General features: G+C 41.3%; 2 protein-coding genes across 3 annotated transcripts in view; one reads left to right on the forward strand and one right to left on the reverse strand.

The window, feature by feature from the left end:
• Positions 1-2,085: 2,085 nt before the first annotated feature.
• LOC138022922 (uncharacterized) lies at positions 2,086-4,420 on the reverse strand. Of its 2 annotated transcripts, none has more exons than XM_068869937.1 (2): positions 4,158-4,420; positions 2,086-3,476 (listed from the first exon to the last, which is right to left on the reverse strand). In XM_068869937.1, the coding sequence occupies exon 2, from the start codon at positions 3,442-3,444 to the stop codon at positions 2,086-2,088; it is 1,359 nt and encodes a 452-aa protein (XP_068726038.1). In that variant the 5' UTR covers positions 3,445-3,476; positions 4,158-4,420. The 2 variants fall into 2 exon arrangements, with proteins under 2 accessions (XP_068726038.1, XP_068726037.1); XM_068869936.1 differs by having other exon boundaries at positions 2,086-3,539.
• Positions 4,421-6,527: 2,107 nt separating this feature from the next.
• Positions 6,528-20,000, forward strand: part of LOC138022924 (uncharacterized) — a 15,063-nt gene continuing 1,590 nt past the window's right edge. Inside the window, exons 1-6 of the mRNA XM_068869940.1 lie at positions 6,528-7,047; positions 10,703-12,517; positions 13,267-13,404; positions 13,740-13,785; positions 16,902-17,648; positions 18,832-19,032. Of these exons, the coding sequence (XP_068726041.1) occupies positions 6,783-7,047; positions 10,703-12,517; positions 13,267-13,404; positions 13,740-13,785; positions 16,902-17,648; positions 18,832-19,032 (3,212 nt within the window). The 5' untranslated portion in view covers positions 6,528-6,782. The remainder of the gene's footprint in view (positions 7,048-10,702; positions 12,518-13,266; positions 13,405-13,739; positions 13,786-16,901; positions 17,649-18,831; positions 19,033-20,000) is intronic.

Below are 20,000 nucleotides of genomic sequence, written 5' to 3' on the forward strand. Positions count from 1 at the left end.
TGCCTCACTATCAAGCTGAATATTGATATTTCGAAAATGGCCTGTTGTGGACCAAAATAACCCCCTCACAGAAGATTAAAATGATAGCGAATTTTATATCTCTGAACTTGATGATGGTGTCATGATAACTCTGAAATGTTATTTCTTTTTATCACGATAATAATAATAATAGTAATAATAATAATAATAATAATAATAATAATAATAATAAGTATGTGTAAACTATCCCTTAAAAAAGTCTTATCTGCTAACTTCAGGTAACATTTCATCAAAGCAGAGGGCCTGTAATAGCTTCATGAAATTTGAAAGGGGTACATTTCCTTCAAAGTAGAATGATGATCTTATCAGTTGCATAATAATTATGAGCAACGCGCAAATGACGAAATTCAAATCTCCTTTATTTGATTTCATGAACGAAATGAGTAGTGACAAAGAAGACTTTGCATGGGGTTGAAAACAATTTCTTTTATTGAAATTCTCCCGTTCCATCTGTATTGCTCTGTTTTAAACTGGTCAAACCGGGACACTACAGTGTATTACTGTCTCATATTTTGCACATTCTCTTGACCAAATAAAAAATTATGGTAAAATGGCATAATAGTGGAATAATAATCGTGTATATAGCAACCTTAAGTCACAAATTCTGATAGATATTTCTGCTAAATATAGTGTCGGTGCCCACAAAATCCTGTGAATTGATTGGATATTATCTGTAAGTTGTTAATACAAAGCGTGGTAGAGTGGAATCCGGGATAACCGGAAACAAATCCAAACCAGGGGACCGTTTCTCGAAAGTCCCGAAAACTTTTCGGGCTAGAAAGACCAATTGTGAAACTGCCAACCCGCTTGTTTTGGAAAGCCCCTCTTTTGAAATGTTTTTAAGGAAACAAAAAGAAAGAGGACTGTGAAGTTTGACGACTTAAATCCTCTCCGTTCTTGAGATACAAAAGGAACTGCGACACCCGAAAATGGCCCGTAAAGTTTCGGGACTTTCGAGAAACGGGCCTCAGAGGTTAGAACGGGATCTGAACCCGGAGCGACAGCATGCAAACCCATCACCCTAACCACTGAACCACGCCGCCTCCCGAAAGGGTCCCTAGGGATTTCATTAATCGAAGTACACGAAAGGGTAGGGAAATCTGTCTGTCATTTAGGTATTTAGAAGGATCTTTCATTAAAATATTTCGAACACACAGTGATACACTGAAATGGCGAGGGCCAGGGATAAACGGTTACTAAACAACTTCTTAAAACCAGCAAAATTGTATTTAACGCAAAAGGTTGATAAATACCTAAACAAAATACAAACAGAGTAAGTGAATTGTTACAACGAGTACATCCTTATAACGAGGACAGAAAAAAACACTTACCAATTGCTGGGTTAGGATGGAGAGCGAGTGATACAATGAAAACGATTTCGATATATATATATATATATATATACAAGGTTAGTGACATGAATTTACATATGGTGGGAAAACTACGGTGTGCAATTACGACACTAAACACAAGGCTAACACACACACACACACACAAAAAAGGCTAACACATGGAACATAGACCGAGAACAAAGGGCAGAAACTAGGTGTTGATTACAGGCAAAAGAGAGAAATAAAACCGTAAAACATACCTTATGACTGTACTGTTTTAATTTATTGAATGCTATATGAAAATGACAATGGAAGGTTTACGAAAGGGGTACCTTTTCTGTCAAAAATGGTATATGAAAGGGTAAGGGGTTGGACCTGGGGGCGGAGCCTCCCCGTATTAATTTTTTTCTAGTACAACCCTAAGCCTTCTGCTTACTTGCCTATTTACCTATCGCGTAGTGCAACGAGAAAGCCGGCCATATCACTTTGGAGAGCGCACACCAACAACCTATTTCTTTAGGGCCAATGCATTTTTTTGCGACATATTTTGTGTTCTAAGTACTGTTCATAGTTTGAGCAAAGAAGTAATTGAATTGAATTGCCAAGCTTGAAATAAGGTGAAATCAAATAGGTTTCATTGAGTCTGGGGAAACAGCAAGTTTTAGCCAGACATTTGTCGTTTTCCAAAAACACAAAGCTTAATTTCTGTCTTTTTTTAATCATTCCGATTCAATCTACTTTTCCCACTTCTCTTCCGCTCAGTTTTACGTCCCTTTTGCGATTTTTGCCGTTTCTTCTTATGTATTTGTCCTTTTTCACAACTGGCGCGTTTCTCTGGCGTTGTGTCTTTTTCTTCCAAACCACAACGGACGTTTTCCTTGCTCTGTCCTTGATAATTATGCCCCTGTACACTTCCTTCGAGCTGCAAATTGTCCTCATTGCTTTTCCAGTCTAAATCTTTTACGCTTTTTGAAGTTGCCTTGTCGTTTTCCTCCGGTCCTTCATTTTCTTGCAACGGAATCTTTATAACCGCTTGCGTAACCTTCCTCATCCTTGTATTCTCTGGTTTTGTTGTTCCACCGTCAACGTCGTTTCCTCTGTGAATATCACATGGTGGGCTGCAGTTTGAATTCCTGCTCATCTTCCTGACTATTTTATCTTGCCTTTTATTATTGGTCACCTTGACACTTTCTCTCGCTTCTTTATCCTCTAGGACATTTCCAACTTTCTGAGTCGCCTCTTCACAGTTTGTGAAAAATTTGCCATGAAACCCTCCAAGGTCTGGAGTCCGCACGTTATGTCCTTCTATTGTCAGCTGTAGCTCTTCAGTAGCTATATCTGCACCAGTATCCGCTCCTCCTAGAACCTTGCCACGTGACTTCCTTAGTTTAATTCCAACTACAGACTGACTTCGCGTGTTAACGGTGTTGCTTATTTTTAGGTTCTTCATTGAATGATTAAAGCTTGACCGCCGTTTGATTATTTTCCTTTCAATTTCAACGTTATTGTTCATTCTTTCGCGCAATGTTTGCCTTACATTTTGAGCGAAATTTGTGTCTGTGGATTTAACATTAGTTGATTTTGAAGTCAAAGAGATTTTTTCTTGTTGTATTTTTAAGATCGTTTCTTTTTGTAACAATTTTTCTTCTTGTTGTTTTGGCTGCACTTGAGTTTTCTGGTCGGCCTCCGCAGCCTTTGTTTTGCTATTTTTCAGTTTCTTTTTGTCGTTATTGAAGTCGTGTGACTGCAGTCTCGGTTCCGTTTCACCTGCATTGTGTAGCGTGTGTTTCTTGGAATCAATCTCTGTTTTTTCGTCATCTTTATCCAAGTGATGCATATTTTTGTCAAGCAGAGCTAGTTCTCCTTTTGTTGGAGTAGAGTAGAATGTCCAGGAACCAAGATGCCGCAGTACTTTATTTGGAAAAATTTCCGGGTAATTCTTTGATGGTGGTTTTTCGGCGAACAGACGATCAAACATCGAAGTTTCCTCTTTATTTGCTACGGTCAGCGGTGGTAAAAGATTCAACACGTGATCACGGCGTGATAAGTTACGTGATCTCATGGAAGAGGCCATTGAGATCCCACACTCGAACAAGATGGTTTTACCTACAGTATATAGGAACGAAGAAAAGAAATTATGGAACCACTCACAGGTTGATAAACGTCCCCCTAAAAGTCAAATAAACATAAACAATTAAGACGCTGGAAGGCATTATTAGACTGGTCAGATGGAGATTATATATAGTTACCTCAGTCCTTTCGGCTACATGAGCTTGCAAGCAAAAAGGGTTCTGTCTTTAAATCTCTTAAAAATGTGTATATTATATTAATATTCTTAGATCAAGTAAATAAACATTACCATGAGATAAACATAACTACATAATAATAGTAATAACCAGAAATATATCGCCTAACGTGCAGAACGTGCTCTCAAATAGTGTTGTCTGCCTACTTATAATTATTCTGCATTGTCAAAATAAATCAAATTGAATGAGAGAGAAGAAATTGGTGTTGCACTTTCTTTCGATCTCTTTCGCCGAACTCCTCAGTCTAATTGCAATTAAAACGCTCTTCAATAAACAGAATCTTTTCGGCTAAATGAGCTGTTGTAGCTCGATCGCCTTCTCTTCATAAGGATTTCTAATCCCACACTTCTCACAAGGATCCGAGTAAGTCTACAGCTGACTTAAAAAAAAAAACTATGTTAAAACAGTTACTTTACTTATATCTGAGCGCGAAAGAGCCATTTTACGAACTTCTCAAACCAAACAAAGTTTCGTTACCTACCGTTAGACAATTGTGTGCAATTTCCCTGGCAACGGTAAAAGGACCCTCATAATGCCATAAACTGACGTCTCACGCGACACCAATACATTAAAAAAAGCCAGTCGGGAAACAAAAGAAAAGCCAAGCCTGACCTTTTACTTAATTAAATAACTTCTGGGCTGTAGACCCGATCAAGTGTTGAAATTCAATCTAGAAGGCCGGTCGTCAGGAGTAACACGCTTTTCAAACCTATCTTTATTTCGTACCGCGTCAAGAATGCTCTTTTGTTTTTTATTTCCCAAGACCAAATCATCATTCATAAAAGGTAACGCTTTATTGTTTGTTATTGAACTTCAGCTTATGGTCCTTATGTGCTGAATGACGTCTTTGTGTAGTTCGTAATCCCTTCGCAATGGCGTCGCCTTTCAAGTGCTACACAGATCAGTCACGTGTCTAGCGTTAAGATGAAAAAATGCCCCTAGATATTTGTCGAATATTTGGGAAGCTAAATATTTTAAGCAAGAGCCGATACAACGTAGATTTGATTTTAGTGGTGTACTATATTTCGGCTGGCCAAACCAGCCTTCCTCAGGTACAATAAGAGTCTACATTGAATTGCTTCTATGTACATATATATGCACATAGAAGGGTCTTCAAAATATTTATGAAAGTCAAGTAGACTATTGCATGACTGATAAAACAACGCGAAAATGTATTCTTCCACGATATTGATCTTCACAACGAACTAAATGGTAGTTTAGGTCTATTCAAATTAATTTAAGGCGACCTAAATTAAGATTGTTGGCTCAAACGTCGAACATAAGGGAGCGTTCATAAAAAAATGTTGGGGGTGGGGGAGCGGGATTGGTGAGAAATTGGTGCCCACCCCCCCCCCCCCCAAAAAAAAAAGAAGTAAAAAGGCAGATGTTTTAAAAATATAAACACTCTCAAGGGGGGTACCTTAAATAATGAGAACAAAAATTGTCGTTACCCGAACGTAAACACAATTTAACAAAAGATAATATTCAAGAGTGTAAAATGGGGTTGACAGGCCTACATGACTCCCTTGTACGTGGTCTGGTTTCCATTTCCTTTGTCATAATTTTTCTCGCTTGAGTACATTTGAATGGACGCCTCTTTTCAGCACCTCCAGTAAGATTTCATTTAGCAATGGTTTTTGTTGGATGAGAATTAAGATTTGGACGTTCATACTACTGTGTGATATATTTTCTTCCAAGAAAATAGTTCGTCCTGATGATGCATTTTTAGTTTCTTTGATTTTCTCTACAGCCGGCCAGGGTTTTCCTTTCCCATTCCATGTCCGGTATTTTCATGCCAATATTTGAGGGGTTGATTCATTTTTTATTATAATAATTTTTTTTACTTACTTTTAAAAGAAAATTTGAGTGAACTCCAGCCTTGCCTGGGAAACTGATTCTTGGATTCCAGAAACGCTGGAAACAGCGTTTCTATTTTAAAAATTCTATTTTAAAAATTTCCCGGAGGGGCATGCCCCAAACCCCCCTAGGTAGATTGGGCCTTCAGAGCTCGCAAAGTGCCTTGGGGCGCCAAAAATGTCATGGCCGGTGCTTTCTAAAATATGTCTGCTACTTAATAGGCCATTTCCGAGTTCATGTCTGCCTCCTCTTCAAAGTGAGTCTAAGTGCGAAGTTTTTGTGATGATAATTAGTTCTACTTTACATATGAATGAAAACTAATTTTCATAAGAAAAACTTCTCACTTAGACTCGCTTTGATGAGGAGGCAGACATGAACTCGGAAATGGTCTATTAAATTTCAAAACGGTCAACAGTAATGTGAATGTCACCTTTTGGCCTAAAGCTTTTGCATCAATTTAATTTTCAACGATAGGCATGTCGGTGGTCAAAGCTTAACCTCTTCCCAGGGAGGCAGAGAAGAAAGACCCTGAGAACGGGGTTGTTCAAAACTTTGATCCTGGCCTGGGATCTTTTTGTTCTTGAGCGCCTGTTAGGTTGTGCAATGTATCAGTGAGATAGCTGGCTTGCTAAAGGCTTTGGTTGCCTTGCCTTTTTTCTGCGTTTCTTAGCAGATCGTTATGCTCTTTGCAGGAGTTTTTCTGTTTTTGCCTTAATTTGTTTCGCTCGTTCTTCTGACTTGTGCATCGTGTATTGGTTTGTGGCCACGAGGTAGGCTGGGGGTGTCTCTAGGGTTTGGAGGTTCTTGAAAATGTCTAATGCAGCAAGTAGGGATCCTCCAATTTTTTTTGGTAGTAGATAATTTCTCATCAATCCCCCGCCGCTCCCTCACGTCGAACCGAGTGCAGAGCGAAAAAAAATATATAAGAACTTTTAGAGAAATAAACTAAACTTAGGCGTCGTAGTGTGAATTTATCAAGTCTGACTAGAATGCATGCTTGTTTTTATTTTTTTTCGTGTTCGTGATTAAGGTATTAACTTAAGTGAATTCCTTCACATGTTCTGGCTTGCCCTTCCCATTCGCATGCCGTCATAATGTCATGTTTTGAGCCCCGGTTTATCTGTCGAGAGGTCGTGGAGTCATGTTTCACAAACTTACGTCAAATTCTTCCTTCCCACTCCACAATAAAACGGTTGTTCTTCCCAAACATAATTGCCAGAGAGATAGGTCGGTTTCAACTGGGTGAAATATGCAAAGCAACATGCCAGTCTTCAAAGGCGAATCAACTTTTACCCTTACTGAAGGTTACGATGTGGAAAATCAACGTCCCTATACTTCGTGCGCTTGCTGTGGCTGTCTCCGCAGGAAACGTACTTTTCGTGTATGGCAAATTCTCCTGTTCTTATTCGTAGTGATAGGTATCATTGCACTGTTATGTGTTCTGTTCGTCCTGTTCGGTCGAGGCAACACAGAAGTTAAGTATCGTTCACCACAGAGGATAGTCGAAGACGGAGGTATGACTTTGTCGCCAACTAAGGCTGAGAAGTATTGTTTGTGTTACAGTAATCTTATTTGTAAAATATGTGCTGAAATATGGGAAATCATGAGTTGGTGCTGACAATCTCTTTTCAAGCTGCAATCTCGACCCACTTCATAAACTCTCTTTGTAGTGGTAAGATAAATATCCGTGGTGTGGAGCGGAGACTGGAATTGCTCCCTCAGCCTCCTACTCAGAGATCTAACCCATTTCTGTTGACCTTTCTCTTGTCTGCTCTTAATGGGGGATAGCAAAACAGTGACCATGATGATTTTCGAAGGGAAGCGCATGACAGTGAACAGCGGACAGAGAGGGGCTCACTTCAACGGAGCGAAATTCGGTGATATTTCGCACCTCTCTTTCTTTGAGTTGTTAGGCTGGTCACTCTTGCTTCATTCCATCACGCATTTATTTATTTAGACTTGGTCTGCATTTTGTACCCGGTCTGCAGTCTGCAGTCTGCATTTTGTACCTAGTCTGCATTTTGTACCCGGTCTGCAGTCTGCATTCTGCAGTCTGCAGTCTGCGTTTTGTACTGACCGATTGCGAAAGCGGAAACTGGGTTATTTCCATTCCTTTAGAGCATGTTTGCTTGATTCACCCATCGTTTTCTTCGATTAAAGAACTAGCATTTTAATCTTTTTAAACGTTTTGTGAAAAATCTCAGCGGGGTCGTTGAACATTATGAAAGTTCCATAACTGCAGTGAAGGCATGCACTCATCATTACATGTCTTTACATGTCTCAAGTGATATTAAGTCGCAGATAACATAGTGCTTGTTGGTGTTATTTTGTGTCAGAGACTCTTGCCATATTTTGTGAGCCTGTAACAGTGTATGTGTATGTTTTATCCGATGTTTGAAGTATCATCTCTTGATGCCTTCTAAACGATAACATCAGATTAAAACTCGCTCAGGTTAGGCGCGAGGTTGTTTGGGACACTAGAGCATGGCCTGCAGAACAGGCCACGCTAATCCGCCTGTTTTGCAGGCTCGAAGGATCTATTATTTGGATCGGCTGAAGCGTTCTTCACGGCCACTCCAGGCGGGAATAACAGCTGAAGATCGCCTTTGGGTCAAACGCCGATCTTCACATGAGCCGAACCAAATGCATAATCATGTTAATGTATGAGACAGTCTGGATCTCGGTTTTGCTATTTATTTTCGTGGTCAGTTAAAGTTCGGCTGAATTAAGTTCGACGTTTGACTCAACAAGCGAACTTAACTAGTTTGGGTCGACCTAAAGTGTAATTAGGTTCGGCTCATGTGAAGTACGGCGTTTAACCCGGGCCTTAGGGTCTATGATTTCATGATGTCAACAACCGAAATGTTTTGACGATTTCAGGCGAAAACAGATCGCCGTCATCACCAACCAGAGACCTTTTATCAGATAAAAGTCATCATCGGAGAGTTCAATATTGACAGATCATGGATCCAATTTTGTTTTGTTAGGCCTATTAATGGAATAACACAATGCATGGTTATTTCGTCAATTGACGTAAGAAATGTTCACTCAAAGTTTCAATCTTAAGTTTCCAGTTTTGCTTGTCGACAAATATTTTGTGTTGGTTTGACGAAAACCTTCCCGAGTCCTAACTATGATCAAATGCAGCGAAACCGCAGTAAAGAACATTAGAGAGATTTAACACCGCGTTTGCGTGAAACAGGAAACAAGAAACGGCAGGACGCAGCTTCCTTGGACTGATTAAAATGGAACCGAGAAATGCCCCTTCCCCCTAAATAAGGGATGAAGCCACGTGAAGGCCAACATTTTGGGGGACGGGTGGTCTCAATTTTTCATTTCTGACCAAGATCGTTGTCATAACAGTATGAAAATTCGCTGACGTTGTCGTGGGTTTTGTCATTGCGTAGATTCCGTGAAACACCCTCAGCTTCTGCCGACAGTTGCCTACACCCTCGTTGTACCTGAAAGTGGCCGGAGTTCTAGATAGCCATGTTGTTACGAAACAACAATTATGTTTCACTCGAGTTTATTATGCTTTGCTAGATTGAAGAAGCCAACTAGTCGCTATAATATTTATGAAAGTGTATTCTTGCACTCGATTCAGTTACAAAACAAACACTGCTGTGACGCTATGTCAAATATAAGGAAAGGCGCTCTCTGTTTAGAAACAAACTCTTCAGTTAATTTGCACAAACGAAACTCGAAAGCTCGTACTTGAAGCAAAATGTCCAACAACGTAAATTTCAACTGCTTGAATGATTTTCAAACAACTAAAGCGAATGAAAACAATTGCACTTGTATTGCACTTGAAGTATAAAAACTCACCTCGAGACAGTGTTGTGAAGTATCCCGTGACGTCACACTGAAAAATGGTCACAACGATACATCCTGCCATTACTTGTTTTTTTCTTTAGAGAGGGCGCGAAAAGTAAAGTAAAGAACGTCTGATCGCAGGTTAATACATCACGTGCCGAAAAAATAATGGTTTCAGAATTGGTCAAGAAAGCCGGTTTGTAGAGGACTTGGCTGATGCCAACTTGACATGAGCGACTTCCCTTTTTCACCCAAATTTAATTGCTACGACACACTCAATTTGGTTTTCGGAGAGTTTGCGCCATTATCCTTAAAAAAGATAAGCAATTCGTAATTAGCCTGCCCTTTAGGAACTTCGATTGTTATCCTTAGAGTCGGGGATGGAAGCGGAATCATGAATATTCCGCTTCATCTCCAATTGGAGGATAGAAGTTTACTAGCTGATGTTGTCTTCTGTTGTAAGGTTGTAAACAACCTTCTTTGAATTAGCTTGGAACTTAGAGTTCAAATCTCAAGGGAAGCAAACAAGGGTTATCAATTGAGAAGAATTCATATTTTAGATTTGATAACTTTATATTTCAGAACACATTTAGTTACATATATCTTTATAAACAGAATAATCTAGGAAGAAATAGTATGGAGATCGTCTTTTGTCACAGAATTTACTTATTTTTTTGGCAGCCTGGGTTTCAGGCTCCTGCCCATGGTGCTTGCGCATTGTTTTAAGGCTTAACCCTTTTCCCATTTCAACATTGTAATATGGAGTTGATTCCCTAACTTTTTTTGTAATTCGTTAATTTAATCTTGTGCTTTGTCGAAAGACAATATATGACTGAATTTGCGTAAAGGTACCAGCTGGAATTTTCGGGTAGCCCGTAAAGGGTAAGGATTGTCCCGAATTCGATCCCTAGTGACCTCACATCGTTGCTTCGACTTCTATCCATTCTGTGTAGCTTCAGGTAGCTTTAAATACCCTTAAAACGGGGCACTGATACAAAGAGGAGGGTAAAATGAGCGCACCTTCGGCTCCCTGTGAGAATACCCTCTAGAGGGTACAGGAGCTTCCGACCTTAAGTAAGGTATACCTACCTTCAAGCCAGGGGGCTGTGTCAAGCTCCAGCTTGACAACTAGGACGGTCCCTAACCTGATCTATTTTGTTCTGCATAATTTTGCACACAACACTCTTTGGATATATATGTATGTATAGCGCGCAGTCAAAAGCTACACTTATTCTCGAATTAAACCAGGAGTGCTCCTCCCTTATAAATCTCAAGTAAACAACTAGCCCTTCTAGAGAGCCTGTCCTGAATTGCATTACGAAGCTAGTGGCTGATATATTGTTTTGTGAAAACTAGGTTGTGGATCTGTTTCCACTGAAATAAGTACAACAACAACGAAAGAAGCAGAGATCACACCTGGTGTCAAGAAAAAAACAAGCACTCTTGCTGAAGCGTCAACCACATCGCTTCCAACCACTTCGCCTAAGACCACATCGGGTCAAACCACTGCAACCTCAAGCAGTAATTCAGGACCGTCAACGACATCGCACCCAACCACATCTTCACAGACCACATCGGGTCAAACCACTGCAACCTCAAGCAGTAATTCAGGACCGTCAACGACATCGCACCCAACCACATCTTCACAGACCACATCGGGTCAAACCACTGCAACCTCAAGCAGTAATTCAGAACCGTCAACGACATCGCACCCAACCACATCGCCACAGACCACATCGGGTCAAACCACTGCAACCTCAAGCAGTAATTCAGGACCGTCAACGACATCGCTCCCAACCACATCTTCACAGACCACATCGGGTCAAACCACTGCAACCTCAAGCAGTAATTCAGAACCGTCAACGACATCACTCCCAACCACATCGCCACAGACCACATCGGGTCACACCACTGCAACCTCAAGCAGTAATTCAGAACCGTCAACGACATCGCTCCCAACCACATCTTCACAGACCACATTGGGTCAAACCACTGCAACCTCAAGCAGTAATTCAGAACCGTCAACGACATCACTCCCAACCACATCGCCACAGACCACATCGGGTCAAACCACTGCAACCTCAAGCAGTAATTCAGAACCGTCAACGACATCGCACCCAACCACATCGCCACAGACCACATCGGGTCAAACCACTGCAACCTCAAGCAGTAATTCAGAACCGTCAACGACATCGCTCCCAACCACATCTTCACAGACCACATCGGGTCAAACCACTGCAACCTCAAGCAGTAATTCAGGACCGTCAACGACATCGCTCCCAACCACATCGCCACAGACCACATCGGGTCAAACCACTGCAACCTCAAGCAGTAATTCAGAACCGTCAACGACATCGCTCCCAACCACATCTTCACAGACCACATCGGGTCAAACCACTGCAACCTCAAGCAGTAATTCAGAACCGTCAACGACATCGCTCCCAACCACATCGCCACAGACCACATCGGGTCAAAGCACTGCAACCTCAAGCAGTAATTCAGGACCGTCAACGACATCGCACCCAACCACATCTTCACAGACCACATCGGGTCAAACCACTGCAACCTCAAGCAGTAATTCAGGACCGTCAACGACATCGCTCCCAACCACATCGCCACAGACCACATCGGGTCAAACCACTGCAACCTCAAGCAGTAATTCAGAACCGTCAACGACATCGCTCCCAACCACATCTTCACAGACCACATTGGGTCAAACCACTGCAACCTCAAGCAGTAATTCAGAACCGTCAACGACATCACTCCCAACCACATCGCCACAGACCACATCGGGTCAAAGCACTGCAACCTCAAGCAGTAATTCAGGACCGTCAACGACATCGCACCCAACCACATCGCCACAGACCACATCGGGTCAAACCACTGCAACCTCAAGCAGTAATTCAGAACCGTCAACGACATCGCTCCCAACCACATCGCCACAGACCACATCGGGTCAAAGCACTGCAACCTCAAGCAGTAATTCAGGACCGTCAACGACATCGCTCCCAACAACATCTCCACAGACCACATCGGGTCAAACCACTGCAACCTCAAGCAGTAATTCAGAACCGTCAACGACATCGCTCCCAACCACATCGCCACAGACCACATCGGGTCAAACCACTGCAACTCCTGTTATCGAGTGTGGAGTGGCTTTTGTCGGTGGGGGTAAGATTGTACCGATTGTTTGCTTTTGTATTTGACGCCTTATCCTCCATTGGGACACTGAAAAATGCAGACTGCAGACTGTGCAGACCGTCTGCAAAATGAAAATTCGGTTATCCTGAATATCAATCTGGTTAGCCTAATAAGGCTTAAATAACATTCTGGTTTGCCTGTTTACGGTTAGCTCTCAAGAATAGGAAGGGTAACACCATATTTTACCCCTGGTCTGCACGGTCTGAACAGTCTGTAGTCTGCGTTTTGGCTTGACCGTACTCCGTTTCACTTAATTTCCCTGTCTCTCATCAAAGAAACGACGGGCACTTAAATAGGACTGCATTCTATTTTGTCCGTTAAAAAAAAAAAACACGTCCGCTGATCGCATCGGTAAAATACCAAGAATTCAAGTCTCTTCAGAAAACGACTAAATGGTAACAAGTGCCGTGTTGGCATCAAGGAGAAATAAAACGCGTAGTACCTTACCTCATTACGGTCAGCGGCGCCAACATGGCTGCCACGGTTTCCTAGTTGTCTGTCTTGTTTGTGGCTTTGTACTTCCCTGTAGCCGGGTTTAATTGTTTTTGCCTTCTGTGCTTAAGTGTATTTATGTGTTCTGTGTACAATTGATCTCCCTTGTAATTTAGTGTTACACTACCAAAGGGTTAAATAAACTGATTATTTATTTTTATTTATTTTAACACCATAAAAAAGATCAGCAATCAACCTCAAGCAAACGATTCTCTTTTCTTTTTCAGGAACTGCTGGTCTTCTCTTGGCACAAACTCTTTTGAAGAAGAATCTCGAAACGAACGTTTGCGTTTTTGAAAAAGAAAGTCATCTCGGAGGGAAGATCTTTGATTATCGTTTTCCTGAAGCCCAAAACATCACAGTAGGTCAGTTTTCAACACAATTGTTTTTCGAGTGGTTTCAGTGCAGGGTGCTAGGAAAAATATCTTGATTCTTTCCATTTTCATGGACGCGTGAACATCAAGAAGAACAGAAAGCAAGTAGGCTAAAGATGTATTTGGTCGTAAAATTAGTTGTCTTTACATTTATGCTGATGAGTAAGCAGCACTTTAATCTCGTTGCCACGGAAACGATTCTCATGAAAAGTCTAATCCAAACTCTAAATGTACTGAAACGGCCCACCGTAACACGAATTATTTAACCTTTTCTGACAGTCATCGCAAGTGGGTTGAATTTAACGCTGTATTTAACTCTATTTTAGGTCTTGGACAGTTGGTTCTCTTTGGACATAACTTCGACGTAGAAGGGTATATTGTAATCATTTTTAAGTTGTAATGAGCTCAGTGTAATTTAGCCGTAAGCCACGCGAGAGACTTATGGTGCAACGTATCCTCCCTAGACTTGAAATTATTAATAAGTTCTAAAGGCCGAAAGATTTCTCAGCATCTGCCTTATTCTCAGCATCTGCCTTATAGAGATGACCTGCGGCTTTCTAATATACCGGTATTTGGTATTCTGGAAGGAGAAAAAACGTCACCAGTCAGCTACCCATTTCCTTAGTGATGCACCCCCCTCTAAGAAAAATTCCTGGAGCGGCCCCTGCCTTCGATTAGTACGTTTGAAAGTGAGGAGCTAGGTCTTGGTATAATGTACGAGTAGTGTAAATTACTAAATCTTCAATCAAGCCAAAAACAACACTGTAAGAAAAAGCGGAAGGGAGGGAGGGAGGGGGGCTATAGCCCCCGAGCCCTTCCCCCTCCACGGCCTCTGTTAAACTCTTTTGTTTGCATGGGAACATCTCAAAATTTACTATTCATCTGTCTTCTTTTGTCACGATAATCTCCTCTAGCCTACGTTACAGATTGTGTTATTACCTCGGACGTTCGTAAGGCGCACGGGCATTTTTCCCGCTCTCTTTCCCTGCAGTCAGCGTGTTCGAAATGACGTTCTTGTTCTAATTCATCCCTTGCAATTTCTCATTACTTAAAGCGCACTTGACCTCTCCATCGTCACTTCCAGTTGCACACGCCCTGTCACTCGCATCCTCTGGCGCATCGTGATATTCCAAAGTTACAAAACTAGTATTCTGGTTGTCATAGAGCGAGTTTCAATCGAGTATCGTAAAACCAAAACCAAAGTAATTACTTTGGCCAATCAAAAAGGACGGAGACAATCTAGTAAACCAATCAAAACTCGAAGTAATCACACGTAGCCGACACAAAGCGCGGGAAAATGTGCACGCGCGAGCTACGATTGGTTTTGGTTTTGGTTTCACTTCTGATTGGTTGAAAAAATGGCGCGAGAACTTTGAACCAATCACTGAGTGAAGTAATGCAAAACCAAAGCAATTCGGTAATTACTTTCGACACTCAATTGAAAACCGCTCTATTGCCTGCATTAGCGCGTCCGTTAACCCACTCAAGTTATGTTCCGGAAATGTGCTTAATTAGATGAACACCAAATTTTGACATCCCCTTAAGTCTAAGCCTTTGCTATATATTTGCAACAATAAGGTAAGGGTAAAGGTTAGCGTTATTTTCAGGGTTACTGAGGGTAAATGCAGCTGTTACTTACTTGAGGAGCTACAACATTTGGGGGAAATTTTGATGTTAATTGTCTGTATTCCGAGACATTGATGCTGAATTTGGGGACAAAGACAAGGGGACATTTCGAGACGCTTATTCAAATGTGCATACATCTAGTTAGGAGTATTTCTGAACATATCTGCGTTAACCAACCACAAATCACGCGACGTCAGTCCATTTTCAAACATCGCAAGCATACCTTCCTCAAGCCTGAGCGAGTGTCATTTTCCCAACACCGTCATCCCTTTCCAGATTCGCTTTTCCATTGCACTTTATTACAATCTTTTATTCTCCAGTCTCCCATTTAGTCGTTTGGTATACTATTCGGAGCACTAAGGTCTGCATTCCCAATTTTTAGCTCAGATATCCTAATATCAAGTGTTGCCATATAGCTTTCTGTACCGGGAGTCTTGGGCAATGTTACACTTTTCTTGAGCAGTTCGGGTGCCCCCAGATTTGTGTTTCTATTGACTCTTCCCATAAATGAAAGTTGGGTGCGTTATCCCGCACCACACCCGATCATGGAATTGTTCTGAATCTTCATTTCGAAAGCGAGGCATAACTCATAACCAAAGGTCCCTTGGGGTCCTCACTCTAAATATCTAATTCTTTCCTCAGAATTCTCGCTGTTTCCTGTATCATAGTATTTTTGAGAAATGGAGTACTAATTTTAATGTCCAGGTTTTTTAACCACTTCAGTCTCCAGGTTCATTTTTCCTCATCCCAATGATCCTACAACAATAGGTACCATCTGTACACTTCTTATTTTCCACGCTAACCTGGACTTAAGTAAATGTGTTCCACATCCTTGTATTTTCTCTTTTAACCTCCTGGGGCCAATTTCTCGAAAAACTCGAGAGTTTTCGGGTGTCACAATTCCCTCTGTATCTGAATAAGTGAGAGGTTTTAGCTCATCAATTTTCGCATCATTTTGGTTTTAGTTATCTTGAAAACAGACTAAAGACCAGATTTTTAAAACAAGTGGGTGGCAGTTCCTCGAATGGCTTTTCGGGTCAGAAAAGTCAGCGTGACGTTCGAGAAACGGCTCCCTGGCATGTTTCAACTCTTTCATTTTCCTCTTCACGAATTCTCTGATCTCCTGGCACAGCAATTTCGACATGTCCGGTCTTTTAGCCTCAATGATATATATAATCACATCGGATGTCTCATCCATTGTGATCTATATCATCCTCCTTCAATGTTCTTTTCTCTCATGCTTTTCTTAATTAACATTGCCTGACTGCAATTCTTTACAGACCAAGACAGATTACTTTCTTTCCTTCAGACACAAGCCCCGCAACTTATAAGTTCGTAACCCATTCATCCCTGACGTTCCCTCTATTGACAAGTAAAATCGTCTGGCTTTAGACAGTGAATGTTACATGGTACAGTAGTTCCATTTAGTAGACAAAACTGAGGTTTATTTGAAATCAGAAGCATCAAATGTCTCACTCTTAGAACTGAAAGAGTTAATAATCTCTTTAGCAAAGAGCTTAAGATCATGAGATCACCCATGAAGAGTTGCTGGTTCACTTTGATGTCATCCAACTTGTATCCTAGTTTGGCCTTTCTAAATATCTTTGTAAGTGGTATCATACAATTTACAAAATTAGCGAAGATAGGCTGTCTCCCTGGAATATGCCTCTTGTATGTTTAAATACTTATTTTATTCAAATACTGCATTTGAAAACTAGGGCGCAGAAGTTATCAGTATAAAGGGTCCTCTAACTAATCTAAAACTGAAAAAGTATAAATAAGCGTGTTTTATTATTATCGTTGCTGCCTATGTTATTATTAGTAGTATTAGTATCCTTGAAGAATATTTTTTCTTCTTCCAGCTCTCTTTTTGACGAACTTGGTGTACTTTATGACCACTATGAGCGAAGCATTGCTCGAGTCGAAGTTCGCGGTGTCTTTGGAGACGATTTCGACGCCCTTAAACCGAAGGCGTCCCCAATGTTTTCAAAATTTTCCGTTAAGCAAACTGCAGATAATGTGACCAAGGCAAATTCTTCCAACTTTCCTACAGCAGGGGATTTTCTGTCTGGCGTTTTGTCACCCAAAGGAGCTAAATATATGGAATATGTGTACGGCTTTAACGGTAGCTACATGCAAGAGATCAACCCTGAAAGTTTTAAAGCATATCTCCAAGAAACACTTTGGGATGAAAACCAAAGGATTGAAGATAATAGACCCGCTAGGGGACTGTCCGAAGGAATTGCAAAGCTGAAGGAGGAAGTGCAAAATCAAGGTGGAAAAATATATCTTTCAGAGACAGTGACCTCAGTCGATAAGGATGGAAGCAAGTTCGTGCTCCAGACATCAACACGAAAAGTGAAAGCCAACAAAACAGTCCTAACAGTAGGACCGTCAGCTCTCAAAAGGATCACTGGTGACATCATTAAAAACATCACAGATCACAAAATATTTGAGTCCATTGTAACGGTTCCCGGGTTCATTGGAGCAGCGGTTTACCCAAGCGCATGGTGGGAGGACAACATAGCTGTTGAAAAAAATAATTCTTTAAAGCCACTGGAAATGTTTGTTTCTAACAGTAACTGCCTTGGAATTACAATGCCTTACAGGTAAATGCTTCTTTTCGTTCATAGATCACGTGACTCAACGCAAAGCAGTCGGCTTTGCAAAATCCTAGAAATGACGACCGCTCCTCCTCGTTCCCGGAGCCCACGTATCTTTTGGTCAGCGCAAGACACAGAGCTCTGCGTAGATACGTCATGTAACTATGATATAGTGGTTTGACTAAGCCCTGTATAGGGGTATTTACTGATTCACTATACATGGCCTGCACAGGTCTACATGACCATACATAACCCTACACGGGTCTACATGACCATACATAACCCTCCACAGGTATACACAGCCATACATAACCCTACACACGTATACATGGCCATACATAACCCTACACAGGTGTACATGGCCATGCAGATCATGCTAGCATATGGAGCGCATGGAGCGCATGGAGCGCATGGAGCTCATGGAGCACGGACCTCGCTGCGCTCGGTCCGTACACCATGACCTCGGGCCAAATATTTTCCCGCCCGGCCCTCCCACTCAGTCAAAAGGTACATATTATTTCATCGAATCCTTTCACGGGAACTCATGAACCCCACAAATTGACCTGCTCCTAATTGAGTGACTTCATGCTCAGTTGGTAGAGCATTGCATCGGGTTTCGAATCCCGCTGAAACAGGTGTCTTCAAGAGACAACTGCGAGGATCAGTTCGTCCATTTGTTTAACGGCAATCTCGGCAACTCCAAGTCTTCACCAGAAAGAAAATGCTGAGACTATCGATCAAAGACTTTTTTTTTTAATTAGAAAAACAAAATAAAATAAATGAAAAGTGTGCGTCATATTCGCTGAATATAGGATAATTTTTGGCACTGTATTCGGACTACAGAACGGCTGAGATTACCAACCAAAGAGCCCCTCATTCACTCCAGACAAGATTGTCTTAAATGAACGACAACGCGCGCTCCATTGGCCGAGGTAAAGTTTCTCTCATTGACGAAGAGACCTTGCGAACGAGGTTCAGGTTGCGCGGAATATGGAACTATATAGGGCCAGATGAGCTCTGCGTCGGTCTTGCAGTTAACGCACTCGTCATCAAAAGTTAAATCTCTGGCTGAAAAGTGCTAATGTGGCTTTCGTGATAATTCCAGCAAAATACCATTGGATCATTTGATAGTTACGCCTTTGGTTTTAATCTGTAATAAGTTATTTTGTTTCCACTTTTATAATTACAGGGGTCTAGGTCCAAACGGTGTTGCGGTTCTTCAGACGGTAGCGAATAAAGGAGGATGTAGTGATTATTGGGGGAATATGTTAAAGAAATCTAAGGATAACGTCGACAAAGAAATCAAAAGAGCTTTGGAATACAAGTTTCAGAGAAATATCACTGTGGAACCCTTGAATACCACCTATAAATATTGGGAAGACGGATTCTGGTAAGACTCACCTCCCAAAGGTCTGTCGCTTTCCAAGGCATTTTCTTGTCCAAACTAGTCTTGTGTGATTAAGCTTTGCGATTATTTTGATACTCTTGTCAGAATACTGATTTCTTTATCAAACCGTTGAATGGCATGTAAGCGAGTTATAATAAAATCAGCAAGTAGAAGAAAGAAACGTAGAAGACCTTTCTGCGAGACGAAACACAAGCAGCTCAAGCTCGGTATACGATTTATAGACTTTGTATGGGGAAATTAACTTTGAGCTTATAAATGCTAAAATAAGCTGTAAATGTAGAAATAAACTTCACTTACCTCTACGTACAGTTGTCCTCGTCTTTTCTGTGCTATCGGAGCGCAAACTGTGTCCGTTTTAGACGGGTTTGTGGCTTACGAATTTTTACGATGTCGTTAGTTCCATAAAGAGAAAAAAGGCTGGCGACTCGCGGCGATCTCGTCCCATGCACAAATTGCTCTCGCATCACAAAGCAACGGACCGAATCGCCATAAAAAAACACCACATCCTTAAGGCCAATCACATCAACTCCAAATAATTCCAAATAATGTTCGCCTTTCAATAATCTTCCCATGCGCTCGGCTAGATGTGTGGCTACGGCCGTTCTAGTTATAGCTTGATGGCCAACAGATTACATTCTGCACTCTGATTGGACACTTTGAAACACTAGGCCAATGAGTGTGCAGAATGTAAAATTCCACAAACCCGTCTAAAACGGACACAGTTTGCGCTCCGATTGCATGCGCATAGAAAAGACGAGGACAACTGTACGTAGAGGTAAGTGAAGTTTATTTCTACATTTACAGCTTATTTTAGCATTTATAAGCTCAAAGTTAATTTTCCCGTACAAAGTCTATAAATCGTATATCGAGCTTGGGCTGCCTGTTTACAAAGTTAACCGTTCTCCTTTTACGCGAATCGAATAGACCATATTCGTATTCCCAGTATTGGA

This window comes from Montipora capricornis, chromosome 11 (assembly GCF_036669925.1).
Source record: "Montipora capricornis isolate CH-2021 chromosome 11, ASM3666992v2, whole genome shotgun sequence".
In the NCBI taxonomy this organism is placed as follows: domain Eukaryota; kingdom Metazoa; phylum Cnidaria; class Anthozoa; order Scleractinia; family Acroporidae; genus Montipora; species Montipora capricornis.

Coding starts and splice junctions, on each gene's coding strand:
- LOC138022922 (XM_068869937.1), bottom strand. CDS start 3,444: ATGGCCTCTTCCATGAGATCACGTAACTTATCACGCCGTGATCACGTG.